General features: G+C 44.2%; 1 protein-coding gene across 2 annotated transcripts; it reads left to right on the top strand.

Annotated features, from left to right (window-relative positions):
- The first annotated feature begins 173 nt into the window (after nucleotides 1–173).
- Nucleotides 174–17,270, top strand: LOC133493487 (fibulin-1-like). 2 transcript variants are annotated; one of them, XM_061806897.1, is made up of 17 exons: nucleotides 174–1,187; nucleotides 1,275–1,404; nucleotides 5,812–5,947; nucleotides 6,038–6,191; nucleotides 6,337–6,432; nucleotides 7,988–8,077; nucleotides 8,163–8,300; nucleotides 8,375–8,512; nucleotides 9,423–9,566; nucleotides 9,663–9,785; nucleotides 11,158–11,283; nucleotides 11,367–11,486; nucleotides 11,581–11,712; nucleotides 11,782–11,905; nucleotides 14,271–14,413; nucleotides 14,489–14,623; nucleotides 15,652–17,270. In XM_061806897.1, exons 1-17 carry the CDS (start codon nucleotides 1,139–1,141, stop codon nucleotides 15,789–15,791), a joined length of 2,118 nt encoding a protein of 705 aa, XP_061662881.1. In that variant the 5' UTR covers nucleotides 174–1,138; the 3' UTR covers nucleotides 15,792–17,270. The 2 variants fall into 2 exon arrangements, with proteins under 2 accessions (XP_061662881.1, XP_061662880.1); XM_061806896.1 differs by having other exon boundaries at nucleotides 6,322–6,432.
- Nucleotides 17,271–17,637: the final 367 nt, after the last annotated feature.

The following is a 17,637-nucleotide window of genomic DNA, read 5'->3' as shown; positions in this document are numbered from 1 at the left end:
CTGTACAGATGGAACTGTCAATGTAAACCTGTTTTGATGGGAAAAAAAATCTTATCTGCTTTCTTATTCTCACCTATTAGCTCGTCATCTTTTTTTTTTTATCAAACAATCTTGTTTTTGTTCTCTTTGCAGGCGCCACTCATTTTTTTATTATCAGCTGGCGATAACTCGGAGGCTGTAGAATTCCTTTTGTTCAGGCGTTCTATTACTTCACTATTTTTCCTTTGAGGACAAGGTCAAGATGTTCAACGAAGATGTTCCCTGCATGCGAACTGGGGGGGAATCTTTAGTTCTGGTTTCTAGTGGGTCAGATGATTTAAAAAAAAAAAAAAAAAATGACAGTCTTGCTAAACACCCACGCGTACAAAGGAAGCTGCTAGCGCAGTACATGATAAATGACGTTATTTGTACAGTGTGTCCAACATGACACAAGTGCTTCTTGTGATAGGTACTAGTACTAAGTACTAGTTCTGGTATCTTTCTCGGGGGAAAAAACGTTGTATTGAGAGCATCCCTATTTTATAGTGTTCGTAATAATTTGAATAGGAAAATTGCATCTGTTCAGGAAACTTACTGCATTAATAGTTACATACAAATTAATAGAAGGAGACAATTTACACATACGCTAATATTAAATCAAAAAGTAAGATTAAAAATGAACAGTTTTCTATTGAATCGAAACGATTGATGAGACTTCTGAAGGTGTAAAATTCACATTACAACTGGGATGGAACAGAGAATTACAAGCAGTGTGTGTTTAAATTCTAAATGAAATTAATTATTGTGGCATTTAGCAAAATTAAATAATTTGGGTGATCCTGACTGACTTGAAACAGGAGGGGTTTAATCTGATTTGACTTTAGACTTTCAAACAAAAAAATGAAAAATGTGTTTTTGCACCTTATCTAAACTTCTGGCTTCCACTATATATATGTATATATAATTTGAATTTATTTATTGTGGTCCTGCATGTGGTGGGGTGGGGGCATGTATGTGAACACACGTTCTTAGCCGCTCCCTCCCTCCCATCATCACCACCCACGCACCCGCACACTCCCACGATGATCCAGACGGGACGCGTCTTTCCTGCCGCGTCTCCGTGGACTCGACACGCACAACTAAAACGATCACCTGCATCATGGCGCTGTTTCTATTTCTAGTTATGTGCGAGTTTGCTCGTGGGTCCGGTAAGAACACTTAACTTCCTGTATAATGCAATTTTTGTTTTTATTACAAGGGCCAAATGAATGATCCTGCTTTGATGTTGATTTCAGCTTTTTTATGGTACAACGACTCCTCGCATCCGCACACCTTTTACGGCTGCTGCGAGGACGGCAAGGAACGGGCTCGACTCTTACAGAACTGCGACGACCTCCCCTACATCTCCCACTCTCACGTGTGCAGGTAAAAGCAGCGCAACCTTTGTCCTTTTGCTAGCTTTCAGCAATTCAGCACCAATTCGGACCAAATATTTACCTCTTGTACAGCTGCTTTGCATTGTTTGCAAAACACAATTTCAATGGGTTTGAGTGAGGGGGAATGGAGAGATCACTATAGAGTTACTCGTGGGGTGGTTTTTTTTTTAGCGGAGATGTTTAGACTGGGAATCATGGAATCATCATCTGTAAATCATCCCTACATTATTTAGTGCTGAACAAACGTGTTAAGTGCCCCCCTCCCCCAAGTCAATTAGTGGCACCGGGATTTGAATGTTAAATGGCACAGAAAACAGGATTTGAATTTGAAATTGAACCTGATCACAAAGTTGGTACAATTTGCTGTCTTAAATCCAACCGGCTACAATTTGCTTTCTGAAATTCAACCGGCTACAATTTGCTGTTGGAAATTCACTGTCGGAAATTCAACTGGCTACAATTCGCTGTCTGAAATTCCAACCGGCTGCAATTCACTGTTGGAAATTCAACCGGCGACAATTTACTGTCTGAAATTCCCTGTCGTAAATTCAACTGGTTACAATTCGCTGTATGAAATTCAACTGGCTACAATTCGCTGTCAGAACTTCGCTGTCTGAAATTCCAACTGGCTACAATTTACTGGTGGAAATTGAACCGGCTACAATTCGCTGTCTGAAATTCAACCGGCTAGAATTTACTGTCTGAAATTCAACCGGCTACAATTCGTTGTCTGAAATACACTCTCTGAAATTCAATTGACGACAAGTCGCTCTCTGAAATTCAACCGGCTACAATGAGTTGTCTGAAATTCGCTGTCTGAAATTCAACTGACTACAATTCGCTGTCGAAAATTCAACCGGCTACAATTTGCTGTCTGAAATTCAATTGGCTGCAATTCGCTGTCTGAAATTCACTGTCGGAAATTCGCTGACGGAAATTCAACCGGCTACAATTCGTTGTCTGAAATTCGCTGTCTGAAATTCAACTGACTATAATTCGCTGTCTGAAATTTAATTGGCTGCAATTTACTGTCGGAAATTCGCTGGCCGAAATTCAACCGGCTACAATTCATTGTCTGAAATTTGCTGTCTGAAATTCAACTGGCTACAATTCGCTGTCTGAAATTCAATTGGCTGCAATTCGCTGTCTGATATTCACTGTCGGAAAATCGCTGACGGAAATTCAACCGGCTACAATTCGGTGTCTAAAATTCGCTGTCAGAAATTCAACTGTCTACAATTCACTGTCTGAAATACGCTGTCTGAAATTCAATTGACTACAATTCATTGTCTGAAATTCCCTGTCTGAAATTCAACTGACTACAATTCGCTGTCTGAAATTCAATTGGCTGCAATTCCCTGTCTGAAATTCACTGTCGGAAATTCGCTGACGGAAATTCAACCGGCTAAAATTCGCTGTCTGAAATTCGCTGTCGGAAATTCAACTGTCTACAATTCCCTGACTTAAATTCATTTGGCTGAAATTCACTGTCTGAAATTCAACTGGCTACAATTCGCTGTCAGAAATTCAATTGGCTGCAATTCGCTGTCTGAAATTCACTGTCGGAAATTCGCTGACGGAAATTGAACCGGCTACAATTCGCCGTCTGAAATTCTCTGTCAGAAATTCAACTGTCTACAATTCGCTATCTGAAATTCAACCGGCTGCAATTCGCTGTCTGAAATTCACTGGTTGAAAGCGAATTTCAGACAGCGAATTTCCGACAGTGAATTTCTGACAGCGAATTTCCGACAGTGAATTTCTGACAGCGAATTTCAGACAGCGAATTGTAGCCGGTTGAATTTCCATCAGCGAATTTCCGACAGTGAATTTCAGACAGCGATTTACAGCCAATTGAATTTCAGACGGCGAATTGTAGTCAGTTGAATTTCAGACACCAAATTTCAGACAACGAATTGTAGCCGGTTGAATTTCCGAAAGTGAATTTCAGACAGTGAATTGCATCCAATTGAATTTCAGATAGCGAATTGCAGCCAGTTGAATTTCAGACAGCGAATTTCAGACAACGAATTTTAGTCAATTGAATATCAGACAGCGAATTTCCGACAGTGAATTTCTGACAGCGAATTTCAGACAGTGAATTTCCGACAGTGAATTTCTGACAGCGAATTTCAGACAGTGAATTTCAGACAGCGAATTGTAGCCGGTTGAATTTCCATCAGCGAATTTCCGACAGTGAATTTCAGACAGCGAATTGCAGCCAATTGAATTCAGACAGCGAATTGTAGCCAGTTGAATTTCAGACAGCGAATTTCAGACAACGAATTGTAGCCGGTTGAATTTCCGCCAGCGAATTTCCGAAAGTGAATATCAGACAGTGGATTGCAGCCAATTGAATTTCAGACAGCCAATTGTAGTCAGTTGAATTTCAGACAGCGAATTTCAGACAACGAATTGTAGTCAGGTGAATTTCAGACAGCGAATGAAATTCAATTGGCTGCAATTCGCTGTTTGAAATTCACTGTCGGAAATTCGCTGGCAGAAATTCAACCGGCTACAATTCGCTGTCTGAAATTCAATTGGCTGCAATTCGCTGTCTGAAATTCACTGTCGGAAATTCGCTGACGGAAATTGAACCGGCTACAATTCGCCGTCTGAAATTCGCTGTCAGAAATTCAACTGTCTACAATTCGTTGTCTGAAATTTGCTGTCTGAAATTCACCTGACTACAATTCGCTGTCTGAAATTCAGTCTGAAATTCGCTGTCTGAAATTCGCTGTCTGAAATTCACTGGTTGAAATTGAATTTCAGACAGCGAATTTCCGACAGTGAATTTCTGACAGCGAATTTCCGACAGTGAATTTCTGACAGCGAATTGTAGCCGGTTGAATTTCCGACAGTGAATTTCAGACAGCGAATTGCAGCCAATTGAATTTCAGATAGCGAATTGCAGCCAGTTGAATTTCAGACAGCGAATTTCAGAAAACGAATTTTAGTCAATTGAATATCAGACAGCGAATTTCAGACAGTGAATTTCTGACAGCGAATTTCAGACAGTGAATTTCAGACAGCGATTTACAGCCAATTGAATTTCAGACGGCGAATTGTAGTCAGTTGAATTTCAGACAGCAAATTTCAGACAATGAATTGTAGCCGGTTGAATTTCCGAAAGTGAATTTCAGACAGCGAATTGCAGCCAATTGAATTTCAGATAGCGAATTGCAGCCAGTTGAATTTCAGACAGCGAATTTCAGACAACGAATTTTAGTCAATTGAATATCAGACAGCGAATTTCAGACAGTGAATTTCCGACAGTGAATTTCAGACAGCGAATTTCAGACAGTGAATTTCAGACGGCGAATTGTAGTCAGTTGAATTTCAGACAGCAAATTTCAGACAACGAATTGTAGCCGGTTGAATTTCCGAAAGTGAATTTCAGACAGCGAATTGCAGCCAATTGAATTTCAGATAGCGAATTGCAGCCAGTTGAATTTCAGACAGCGAATTTCAGATAACGAATTTTAGTCAATTGAATATCAGACAGCGAATTTCAGACAGTGAATTTCCGACAGTGAATTTCTGAGCGAATTTCAGACAGTGAATTTCAGACAGCGAATTTCAGACAGCGAATTGAATTTCAGACGGCGAATTGTAGTCAGTTGAATTTCAGACAGCAAATTTCAGACAACGAATTGTAGCCGGTTGAATTTCCGAAAGTGAATTTCAGACAGTGAATTGCATCCAATTGAATTTCAGACGGCGACTTGTAGTCAGTTGAATTTCAGACAGCGAATGAAATTCAATTGGCTGCAATTCGCTGTTTGAAATTTACTGTCGGAAATTCGCTGGGGGAAATTCAACCGGCTACAATTCGCCGTCTGAAATTCAACTGACTACAATTTGCTGTCGGAAATTCAACCGGGTACAATTCGCTGTCTGAAATTCAAGTGACTACAATTTGCTGTCGGAAATTCAACCAGCTACAATTTACTGTCTGAAATTCGCTGTCGTCACTTTTCCAAAAAAAGCGTAACTGCCATTGGCCGGGTGTTCAGTTCTGACCTGAATCAACCCTGCCTCGTGGCGCAGACAGTGAATTTCCAACAGCGAATTCAAGCAACTATTAAAAATTTGATCACTTTCCATTTCAAATTCAAATCCTGTTTTCTGTGGCATTTCAAATTCAAATCCCGCCAACACTAATTTACTTCCATATATGTCAGATTTTTGCTCGTATGTCAATACAAAATGGGCGCTCGTATCTCAAGGCAGCAATGTATTTCGCGAAAGCTTTCTGTATGGTGTGGATGGTATTTGTGGGCCACATTAGATACATCCCAGGACCTTGGACCCTGAGTATTGCAGCGGGATGGCCTTGCAAGTTTAGTCGTAAAAATGTGCGTCGATCGTGACGTTTCTCACGTGTGCGCTCCAGGCTGGCCCAGGAGCAGTGCTGCACGGCGGTGGTGGAGGGGCGGCTCTGCGACTCCGGCGCCTCCATGGCCAGGACGCAGGAGGCGTGCGAGAGCTACTTCTTCCCCGGGGATCCTTGGGAAAATAAAATCGCCAAGGTGACGCATCACTATCTCATTCCCACTATCCATCTATTTTATTATAAAAAAAAAAAAAAAAGACAATTCCACAATGATGTGAATGTTTAGAGTTGCTGTGACTGCTGCATGTTGGGCATGGCGTCCGAAGAGCAAGACCCGACGTGCGAGATGACTTACTTGTCGTTGGGGAAAGTCTGCAAGGATGTCGCGAAAAACTGCTGCGCCAACAACTTCACGGAAGTATTTAATTCAACTGAAGAAGGTGATACGCGCTTACATTGCAGTATCTTCGACACATTGTACTCTCTCATATGGCGAAAATGTCAATACTACAAGAAAACATGTCAGAGACATGTAGAGATGTGTTGTTAAAAGTGACGCTCTATTTCCAGTGAATGTTACCACAGTGTTCACGGTGAATACCGGTAGTCCCACAGTGCCTCCAGAGAGTCTTTTCTCAACCAGTACCATCGTACCTCTCGTGGCTGCAAGCAACTGTACAGGTTTGGCCACTTTTCATTATTAATTACTTTAACTTTTAATAATTATTAATTATCACCGTAATTTCCGGCCTACAAGCCACGACTTTTTTCACACTCTTTCAACCCTGTGATTTATGCGGTGATGCGGCGCTAGCGTTAGCGCAGTGCTAGTGTTAGCGTGACGCTAGTGTTAGCGCGGCACTAGTGTCAGCATGGTGCTAGTTTTAGCGCCACGCTAGCGTTCCCGCACCTGGTTATAAGCCTAGGTACACAGAAAAAGTTTAACGTTAGTTGCCACGCTAACACTGGCTCCGTGCTAGCATTAAACTCTTTCAGTGTACCAAGGCTTATAACCAGGTGCGCTCTGTAGTCCGGGAATTACAGTATATATGTATGTGTATATATATATATATTTTTTTTTTTTTTACACGAGCAACAAGTATGCGTTTCCCTCCTTCAGCTTCGACTTCCTCCCCCAACAACCTAAAAACACATTGCATAGACATTTTACTTAAAGTAAAGGTTTCGATTAAGATTAAGTGCTGGATTAAAGTAAAAATGAAGAAATTGTAACTCTATGCCAGCGGTTTCAAACTCATTTTTGTCGCGGGCCACATCATAGTTCCGGTTTCCCTCAGAGGGCTGTTGTGACGGTGAAGCCATAAAAGTCGTTTATCGCCTCATCATATCGACGCGTGAAATTTATGAATTACTTTTGGGATCAGAAATCAAGGGTAATGGGCTTTTCAACTATTGTTGATGTTTGGTAATGTATAAACGCGTGCAATACCTCAACGTTATGATTTATGATATAACAATTTGAAATTTTGGCACAGATTTGGACAGCAGTCACAGAAATTGACACATGGTTTGCCTTCGCGGCCCACATAAAATCATGAGGCGGGCCAGATCTGGCCCCCTGGGCCTTGAGTTGGACACCTGTGCTCTATGCAGTTGGAAGATTTTGGTTCTAGTACTCTTCACCACTAGAGGGAGCCTGCGTAGCACTAGTATGGCACTTTGCAAATCACTGCACTCAGCTCACAGGTGTCCAACTCAAGGCCCCGGGGGTCAGATCCGACCCACCAAATCATAAAAAGTGGCCCACTCGGACGCTGTCTCGCTAAAATCCTAAAATCGCAAGTACCTTTACTTTTAATAACATTGAGATACTCCAAACCTTTTTTTGTTACCAATCTGAATTTATTGTAAATTGATTCGTAGTTGATTTCAAAATGACTGTAGTGAGACGGTACACAGGGAGTTTAATGCTAGCGTCACGCTAACAGGGCCGGTTAACATACTGGTAAAAATCACTGAGACACGGCAGTAACACGCTAGTGCAGCGCTAACAGTCGGCACATATATTCCACCGGTCTCACTCTTACCTTTTCCGCTCGAGTGCCCCCTTGCGGCCGTTTGCAAAAAAACCACAGATTAGCCACATCGCCGCATAAACCGCAGGGTTGAAAGCGTGTGAAAAAAGTCGCGGTTTATATGCCAGAAATTACGGTAACGTGTACATTTTGAATGACTGTAAAGGTGTTCAAAATCCTTGCCTCTCCGCCCTTTCCAGCCTTGAATTGCTCTCAGCATTGTGTTGAAGACGGCATCTGTGCTTGTGACGTTGGTTATCGACTCCAACACGACGGAACAACCTGTGAGGGTGAGTCGTGATTTTATTTTTTTCCCCCCATTATTTTATCAACGAGGAGATTTCTCTCAATATTCGTCTCTGATTCTGTTGGCAGATATTAATGAATGCCTGCTGAACGTTCACAACTGCGTCACCGGCCAAATTTGCATCAACACGAAAGGCTCGTTCCGTTGCCAGCGGGAAACCGGCTGCGGCACCGGGTACGAGCTGACGGACAACAACGGGTGCCAAGGTAACGTGTCAGGAAACATCGGCACGAGTGCCGCGGCGATCCGTGCAACTCTTGGGCTGCCTTCTTTATTGCAGACATCGACGAATGCGCTTTGAATATTCACAACTGTGAACTCAACTTCGAGTGCACCAACACTGAAGGATCCTTCCACTGTCACCCGAAGGAAACGTGTGCTGGAGGGTTCATCCAAGATGCTGTCGGCAACTGCATTGGTAATTTTTTTTTTTTTTTAAAGCCATGAGAGACAATGCAGCGTGTTGATTGGCTCAACACACATTTCTTTGGGTGGTGTCTTGGCTATTCGTTTTCAGGACAAAGTGTGTTTTAGAGCACGGGTGTCAAACACAAGGCCCGGGGGCCAGATCCGGGCCGCCGCATGATTTTATGTGGCCCGCAGAGGCAAATCATGTGTAACAACTTCCATTATTTTTGCTCAAATCTGCACCAAAATTTCCCATTGTCATATCCTGAATGATAATATTGAGATATTGCGAGCATTTTTTGTGTTCCCAAACATCGACCCATTCCCTTGATTTATGATTCCAAAACTACTTCATAAATTCCATCCCTCCATTTTCTTTGCCGCCTATCCTCACAAGGGTCGCGGGGAGTGCTGGAGCCTATCCCAGCCGTCAACGGGCAGGAGGCGGGGTACACCCTGAACTGGTTGCCAGCCAATCGCAGGGCACATAGAGACAAACAGCCGCACTCACAATCACACCTCGGGGCAATTTGGAGTGTCCAATTGACGTTGCATGTTTTTGGGATGTGGGAGGAAACAGGAGTACCCGGAGGAAACCCACACAGGCGCGGGGACAACGTGAAAACTCCACACAGGCCTACAAGCTGTGAATTTTTTTCACACGCTTTCAACCCTGCAGTTAATGCGGTGATGAAGCTACGCTAACGCTAGCCCTGCGCTAGCTTTAAACTCTTTCCAAAAAAACAATTCGAAAGAAATTTCATTTCTCCTTTCACAACATCAATTTGGAGGATTGTGGTGATTGACTATCACAAATGTATCGACCAGAACTGTCAAAACTAATGTCAGGTTCTAACAGTTTGTGTCTTTTTTAACTGGGTGTACTTGACACAAAATGGATGTGTTGCCCTCTGGTTTAGACATCAACGAGTGCGCGGCGCACCCGGCTCCGTGCCAGCCCGGCCACACCTGCGTCAACACGCACGGTTCTTTCATTTGCCGCCGGAGCACCATCACGTGCGGACGAGGCTACCACCTGGACGCAGAGGGCACACGCTGCGAAGGTGGGCCATCGTTCGCCAGTGCGCCCGTTGCCTTTGGGCGCTGTCGGAAATCTCAGCACCGCATCTCCTACCTTTCTTCGCCGTTCCCTCGCGTAGATGTGGATGAGTGCCAGACGGGCAGCGTGTGTCGGAACCACGGCTGCGTCAACATGGTGGGAACGTACCGCTGCGTCTGCAATATCGGCTTTATCTTCAACAGCGTTGCCAGGCTCTGCGAAGGTACAAATACATCCGTGTTGGGTCTTCAGAATCAGTACTGTTGCCTGACGTAACTTCTACAACTTTCCCACCTAGCCCAGAGTCGTCTTCTTCTTTTCCTTTCGGCTTGTCCCGATTAGGGGTCGCCACAGCATGTCATCTTTTTCCATCTAAACCTCACTAACACCCACAGTCTTCATATCCTCCTCCCATCCATCAACCTTTTCTTCGGTCTTCCTCTCGCTCTTTTGCTCAGCAGCTCCATCCTCAGCACCCTTCTACCAATGTACTCACTCTCTAGCCTCTGGACATGTCCAAACCATCCAAGTCTGCTCGCTCGAACCTTGTCTCCAAAACATCCAACTTTGGCTGTCCCTCTAACGAGCTCATTTCTAATCCTATCCAGCGAGAACCTCAACATCTTCATCTCTGCCACCTCCAGTTCTGCTTCCTGTTGTTTTTTCAGTGCCACCGTCTCTAATCCGTACATCATGGCCAGCCTCACCACTGTTTTATAAACTTTGCCCTTCATCCTAGCGGAGACTCTTCTGTCACATAACACACCAGACACCTTCTGCTTGGACTCATTTCTTCACTTCCCTACCACACTCACCATTGCTCTGTATTGTTGACCCCAAGTATTTGAAGTGATCCACCCTCGCTAGTATCTCTTCTCCTTGGAGCTTCACTCTTCCCCACCGCACATATACTTTGTTTTACTTCGGCTAATCTTCATTCCTCTCCTTTCCAGTGCGTGCCTCCATCTTTCCAACTGTTCCTCCGCCTGTTCCCCGCTTTCACAATATCATCTGCAAACATCATGGTCCGCGGGGATTCCAGTCTAACCTCATGTGTCAGCCTATCTATTACTACCGCAAACAGGAAGGGGCTCAGCGGGGATCCCTGATGCAGTCCCACCTCCACCTTAAATTCTTTTGCCACACCGACGGCACATCTCGCCACTGTTCTGCTGTCCTCATACAAGTCCTGTACTATTCTAACACATTTCTCCACCACACACACCAGACTTGTGCATGCAGTACCACAGTTCCTCTCTTGGTACTCTATCTTAGGCTTTCTCGAGACAAAGACACAAATGTAGCTCCTTCTGACCTTCTCTGTACTATTCCACGAGCATCCTCAAGGCAAATAATATATCTGTGGTACTCTTACGACTTAATACTTACTTCTGACCTGAGTCTAGCCTCCACTACTCTTTCCCATAACTTCATTGGGTTAGGGTGTGGAGGATGAACCCTCCCTCTCCCCCGGTTAGGGTTAGGGCTCATCATCTTTATTCCTCTGTAGTTTCCGCAGTTTCCACCCAGCCCAGAATAATGTCATGATTTTTTTTTTCCATCCTCTGATCGGTCCGTTGTCTTCCACTCCCTAGATATCGACGAATGCAGGTATTATCCCAGGAGGCTATGCGCCCACAAGTGCGTCAACACCGAGGGGTCTTACGAGTGCAGCTGCTCCACCGGTTTCCAGCTCGCTCCTGATGGCAGGAATTGCCAAGGTGAAATTGAAACTTTTTTTGAATGTTGTTCTCTTCATCTTGGTACTTTGGGTCGAACTTCAATCCCCCCCGCCCACCACCAGATGTCAACGAGTGTGACGACAACCCGTGCAGCCAGGAGTGCACCAACGTCTACGGCTCCTACCAGTGCTACTGTCACCGTGGTTACCAGCTTAGCGACACTGACGGGGTCACGTGTGAAGGTGCAGATTCGACCCACTTGGCACAACCGTCAAAAAACAATCGTATCAACGTGGGTAGCGAGTGTATTTTCTCATCATCCTCGTTCACTGTCAGATATCGACGAGTGCGCGGTGCCCACCGACAGCCAGGTGTGCGCCTACCAATGCTTCAACGCACCCGGGAGCTTCTACTGCGCCTGTCCGACTGCGGGGTACGCCCTGGCGTCGAACGGGCGCACTTGCCAAGGTAATGCCCCACACAGGACGTGATTACAAATTCACGTTCGTACTGGCTAAAATGTGTATCTACGTTTAGATATTGACGAGTGCGCTGCCGGGAGCCACTCTTGCGGCGCCAACCAGGCCTGCTTCAACATCCGCGGAGGATACCGTTGCTTGGTCTTTGGGTGTCCATCCTACTACCGCCAAGGGGCGCATGGGTGAGCACACCACTCATAAGAAGGTTGGGGGTCCGAATCTCAGCCTTTCGCCATCTGGCGTTATGCGTGTTGCCGGGCAGATTTCCGCAAAAGTTGCTGTCGGGTCCGCATAAGTGTTTTAATAAAAAAAAATATTTAAATTGTGTCTGTAAAATAATTAATATTAATGATAAAATAGTAATTCAGTCTCATTCATGAATTATATTTATTTCCTGGTTAGTTTGAATATAATCGATCATCTAATTATTTATAAAAATTCTCTACATTTGATCCATCCATCCAGTTTCTTCGCCGCTTATCCTCACAAGGGTCACGGGGAGTGCTGGAGCCTATCTCAGCTGTCAACAGGCAGGAGGCGGGGTACACCCTGAACTGGTTGCCAGCCAATCGCAGGGCACATCGAGACAAACAGCTGCACTCACAATCATACCTATGGGCAATTTAGAGTGTGCAATTAATTTTGCATGCTTTTGGGATGCAGGAGGAAACCGGAGTGCCTGGAGAAAACCCACACATCAACGGGTAGGACGTGCAAACTCCACACAGTTGTGGCCGGGATTGAACCCGGGTGCTCAGAACTGTGAGGCCAACGCTTTACCAACTGATCAACTGTGCCGACAAAAAAGTAAATTGTGTCTGTGAAATAATTAACATTAACGATAAAATAGTAATTCAGTCTCATTCATGAATTACATTTATTTCCTGGTTAATATAAATATAATCAATCTAATTATCTATTAAAATTCTCTACATTTAATGTATGATTTTTTTTTTCATTTGTATTATTTACCTCAAATAATTATTTTTTATGAATTATAATTAAGTTACCTATCACAAATTCAATTATTTTTAATAAAATAAAATGGAAGAAAAAAAAGAGGCGGAACGGTGGAGCAACCGTTAAAGCGTTTGTCTCACAGTTCTGAGGACCCGGGTTCGATCCCGGCCCCACCAGTGTGGAGTTTGCATGTTCTCCCCGTCCCTACGCGGGTTTTCTCCGGGTGGGGACTCCGATTTCCCCCCGCGTCCCAAAAACATGCAACATTAATTGGACACTCTAAATTGCCCCTAAGTGTGATTGTGATTGTGTTTTGTCTCTTTGTGCCCTGCGAATGGCTGGCAACCAGTTCAGGGTGTACCCTGTCGACAGCCGGGATAGGCTCCAGCACTCCCCGTGACCCTCGTGAGGATAAGCGGCAAAGAAAGTGGATGGATAAATGTTAAGATATTATATTGGATCTCGTTTTAGCGTGAGCAGTACACTTTTCAACCTATAGATGGCGATAGTTAGCTGTTGACGGCTCCATGACTGCAAGGCCTCTTTCTTGGCATGTGTGTGGCAGTTTGTTCTTTTTGTGTACTTTTTAAAAAAAAATGTATTTGTAATCAAACCGTCAAAAACGCACGTGAAAATGACCTTTCCACACACATGCGCACGGACACACTACCTGTTTCTTCTCTTCAACGTTCCTGTTTCTGAGCACAAGTTTTTCCAGTCATCCCGAGCGGAGGGCAGGAAAAATAAGCTCGCCGCCGATGTTTTGGGCACCTCGGGGCCGCGGCCAGCATCAGCACGGCGACCCAATTAGCGGTGGGACCGCTCATGATGGATTGGGCCTCTTGAGTGTCGGTGTCAGATGATTAACACTTAATTTGCTGTAAATGATACCTTAAAGGGCAGTAGGCGCGTCGGTCAGCTGGATAAACGCAAGCGGACACTTTTTTTTTTTAAATTTTCCAGTGTTCCACTTTCATGCGAGAGGTTGTTTAAAAAAAAAAAAAAAAGTAACATAACTGCGGTGATGGTAAATCTTTGGACTAGAGGGCCCTCCTCGTCAAAATACCACATTAATCATTTAATATGCAACATGACAATAATTACAGTATCTCTGTTTTGAATTCTTATTTTTGGAATAAGGCTCGTTTGGATGTGTATTATACGACGAAACGTTGACCCTGTTCTTGTGATGTCACTGGCTCACATCAGTATAGATTTTTGTTGGCATTGGGAGCCAACCCACACAGTCTTGGACCCCGGCTCGGTGAACAACTTGGACTCACCTGCTGGCTGGATCTGGTCCCTGTGCATGGATTTTTTTTTTTTTTTGCGGTTTTATTTTGAAAGCCCCACTGTATTCACTCGGGTAAGTGTTATTGTAGAGCCAGAGCGTCGGGTTTGGACTCATCCGAAGCCACTCGTTCCCTTCGGAAAGGTAGATTGTGAGGGCTATTTAGCTCTTGCCAGGTTCTCCAACAGTGGCTTTTTTTTTATGTTGAAAAATGAAGATCCTGGCAAATCCTTCCTCCGCAGACTTTTCACCCTTCTCACGTGTCTCCCGCTCGTTTTGTCATCCCCCAAACCCAGATCGGTGAACAAGGACTCGGTCAGCGTGCGTTGCCACAAGGCCTGCCACCCCAACAACTTGGCCTGCATGCACAACTCTGTCCAGATTATAACCTACACCGTCCTCTCGCTCCCCACCTACAGACAACTGAATCAACCCGAAGGTGAAACGGATGCCGTTTGTTCGTTTTTACGTTCTTCCTGACAAACGCGGTGCAAATCTCACTTTCTCCCCACAGATATCGTTTTTCTGCGGACGTCCATGCCGGCTCAACCCCCCAACAGCAACATTGACCTGGTCTTTGAAATGCTGAAAACGGACAACCAGTTCTCATTTGATGTGGTGAAGCGCTATTTTCAGGGTTACGTCATCGGTAAGATCACGATGACAGGGCTCCACTTGAAAACGATCACTATACACCGCCAAATAACTATTTCCTAAAACGTAGGTTACAGTCCTCCCTCGCCAGATCGCGATTGACTTGATGAGGTCCCGCTCACATCACAGACTTTTAAGTAGTGTCCCGTGATTCCCGGCCTACAGAGCGCACCTGGTTATAAGCCTCGGTACACAGAAAGAGTTTAATGCTAGTGCTAGCGCGGGGCTAGCGTTAGCACGGCACCAGCATTAGCGCAACACTAGCATTAAACTCTTTCTGTGTACCAAGGCTTCTCACCAGGTGCGCTAACCCTAGCGCTGCATCGCCGCATAAACCGCAGGGTTGAAAGCGTGTGAAAAAAGGCGCGGCTTGTGGGCCGGAAATTACGGGAAATCAAATGTTGTAGCGCAGAATTTTTGCAACAATAACTTCTCCACGCAGGCTAATGTGACTACAGATTCACATCGCGATAAGCGTGAGGTCAAAGGAAAGAGTGCGTCAGGGAAAAAGTTTCGTCATTGTGCCCTGTTCGCTCCTATTTTCTTCTGGTTGCCTCCTGTCCTGTCCTATTCTGTTTTTTTCTCATTGTGTCCTGCCCCGGTCCTGTCCAACATGTCCACTTTAAATCCTCCCACATCCAGTCTTAATAGCTACTCATTGCAACCTGCCCTCCCCTTTCCTGCCCTATTTGCTATTCATCACATCCTGTCCTATCCTGTCCTGTCTTCTTCCATTTGCACCTCCCTCACCCCTGAAAAATAAACCATTAAAACGTAGACGCTAGGAAGATATTAGAACTCAGGTGCTCTATCTATCTATCTATCTATCTATCTATCTATCTATCTATCTATCTATCTATCTATCTATCTATCTATCTATCTATCTCTATCTATCTATCTATCTATCTATCTATCTATCTATCTATCTATCTCTATCTATCTATCTATCTATCTATATCTCTTTATTCTGTATGAATTATATATACACACTCTACATATTGCGCATCTGTGGCATTTTCCCAGGTGTGGTGCGCCAGGTGAGGCCAGTGGCCGGGCCCCAGGACATTGAGCTGCTGGTGGCCTTGAACTACATCAAGTCGGGATACGTCTCGCACCGCAACATTGTCAGTATCTACGCCGTCGTCTCCCAGTTCTGGTTCTGAGCTGTGTCGCCTGCGCGAGGTGGCCGTTATTTACGTCTTGAGAACCCCTGAGACGGAGCTTAATTTATATTTATGAAAAGAGAGACATTCTCTAAACGTGAATGAAGACCTGAGGCTATTTTCGGAGCCAACCACGGTCACCGTCACTGGAAAGGGGCTGCTTGAAATTTTTTTTATTCCTTTCAATAATTGCAACAAAAAAAAAAAAAAAACGTGTGTGTGGGTAGCAAAGAGGTCGGTTGGAGGCAATTATCACATCTGGTTGCACAATTTTTTTTTCATTCTATGCAATGACTGTTGAGCTTTTTCCCTTGGAATTTTGAGGACAAAGTGTCTATTTAATGGTACTATTATAAAAACAAAACACTCAACTGTGCACCAAGACTGTTTGGGAGAATGTTCTATGTCAGACCAGCGACGGAGCCAGAATTTTTTCAGTGAGGTGCCCAATGTTGAATGGAATTTTTCCCAGTCTTTGGCTCTTGAGGTACGAAACGACAAGTGGTGAAACGTGAAGGGAGGTGGCCGAGTTTCAGTCTACGGAGGCCGTGCCCACCCCTGGCCACCCCTTCTCTCCACCCTGCTGTTCGCAAGTTCTATGTGTGTTTTAAAGTTGTTTTTTAGACAGGTTCTCCCACTTAGAAATCAGGCAGGGGTCTGAAATTTTCATCGCAGGTGCATGTCCACTGTGAGAGAGATAATCTAAAATGAAAAATCCAGAAATCAGAATGTATGCTTTTTTTTAACTATTTATTTGTGTGATACAGCTGCAAATAAGTATTTGAACACCTGTCTATCAGCTAGAATTCTGACCCTCAAAGACCTGTTAGCCCGCCTTTAAAAGACGCGCGTTAAAATACAGTGCAGTCGTACTGTACCATGTGCAGGAAAAACACCCCCAAAGCATGATGCTACCACCCCCATGCTTCACAGTAGGGATGGTGTTCTTGGGATGGAACTCATCATTCATCTTCCTCCAAATGTTCAATTTTTGTCTCATCTGACGACAAAACTTTCTCCCATGATTCCTCAGTATCATCCAAATGGAGATTGGCCAATTTAAGATGATATTTGCTGGTTTAAGGAGGGGAACCTTCCGTACCATAATGTCTTAGTGTATGACCAACAGTCACCTTGGAAACGGTGGTCCCAGCTCTTTTCAGGTCATTCAGGTCAGGTGTCTTTATACAGCTAACAACTTCACATATATTGTGATATCTGGATTTTTCTGTTTAGATGATCTCTCTCACAGTAGACATGCACCTACGATGAAAATTTCAGACCCCTCCATGATTTCTTAGTGGGAGAACTTGGAATATAGCAGGGTGTTCAAATACTTATTTTCTTCACTGTATACATATATACAGTGTGACTGTGTTGTGTTTTTTTTTGTGATTTTTAATCTGTTTTTGTCTAATATCAAACAATAGTGTGCCGATGTATGCGCTGATAATTTTTACACTGGATTTTCTAGCAAAGCCATCCAATGTACAATTAGTTGTGTTGATTAAAGACTATTTGTCGTTAAATGTGGACACTTTTTTCTTTGTGCTGAGGAAAGCCACCACATCCTCCTCGGCCTCCAGAAATCAACCGTCTTCCAGTTCATGTAACAGAGGTTCTCAAGTCCTCCAAGCCTCACAGAATGTCCTGTTTTTCTTGTAATTTCATACGGCCAGTTTCCTCAACAAACTTCCATTTTCTGCGAGGATATTTCCAGTTATTACCGCTCGCGAGGACGAATAATCAGATATACAATACTGGAAATGCTTTGTTCTGTAAATAACTCATGTTAAAGATGAAAAATGGCTCGAGGGCGAATACTTTCCCACGTATATAATCAACC

The sequence above is a fragment of the Syngnathoides biaculeatus genome, chromosome 20 (assembly GCF_019802595.1).
Source record: "Syngnathoides biaculeatus isolate LvHL_M chromosome 20, ASM1980259v1, whole genome shotgun sequence".
NCBI lineage: Eukaryota > Metazoa > Chordata > Actinopteri > Syngnathiformes > Syngnathidae > Syngnathoides > Syngnathoides biaculeatus.
This window is presented reverse-complemented; position numbering and strand designations above follow the sequence as displayed.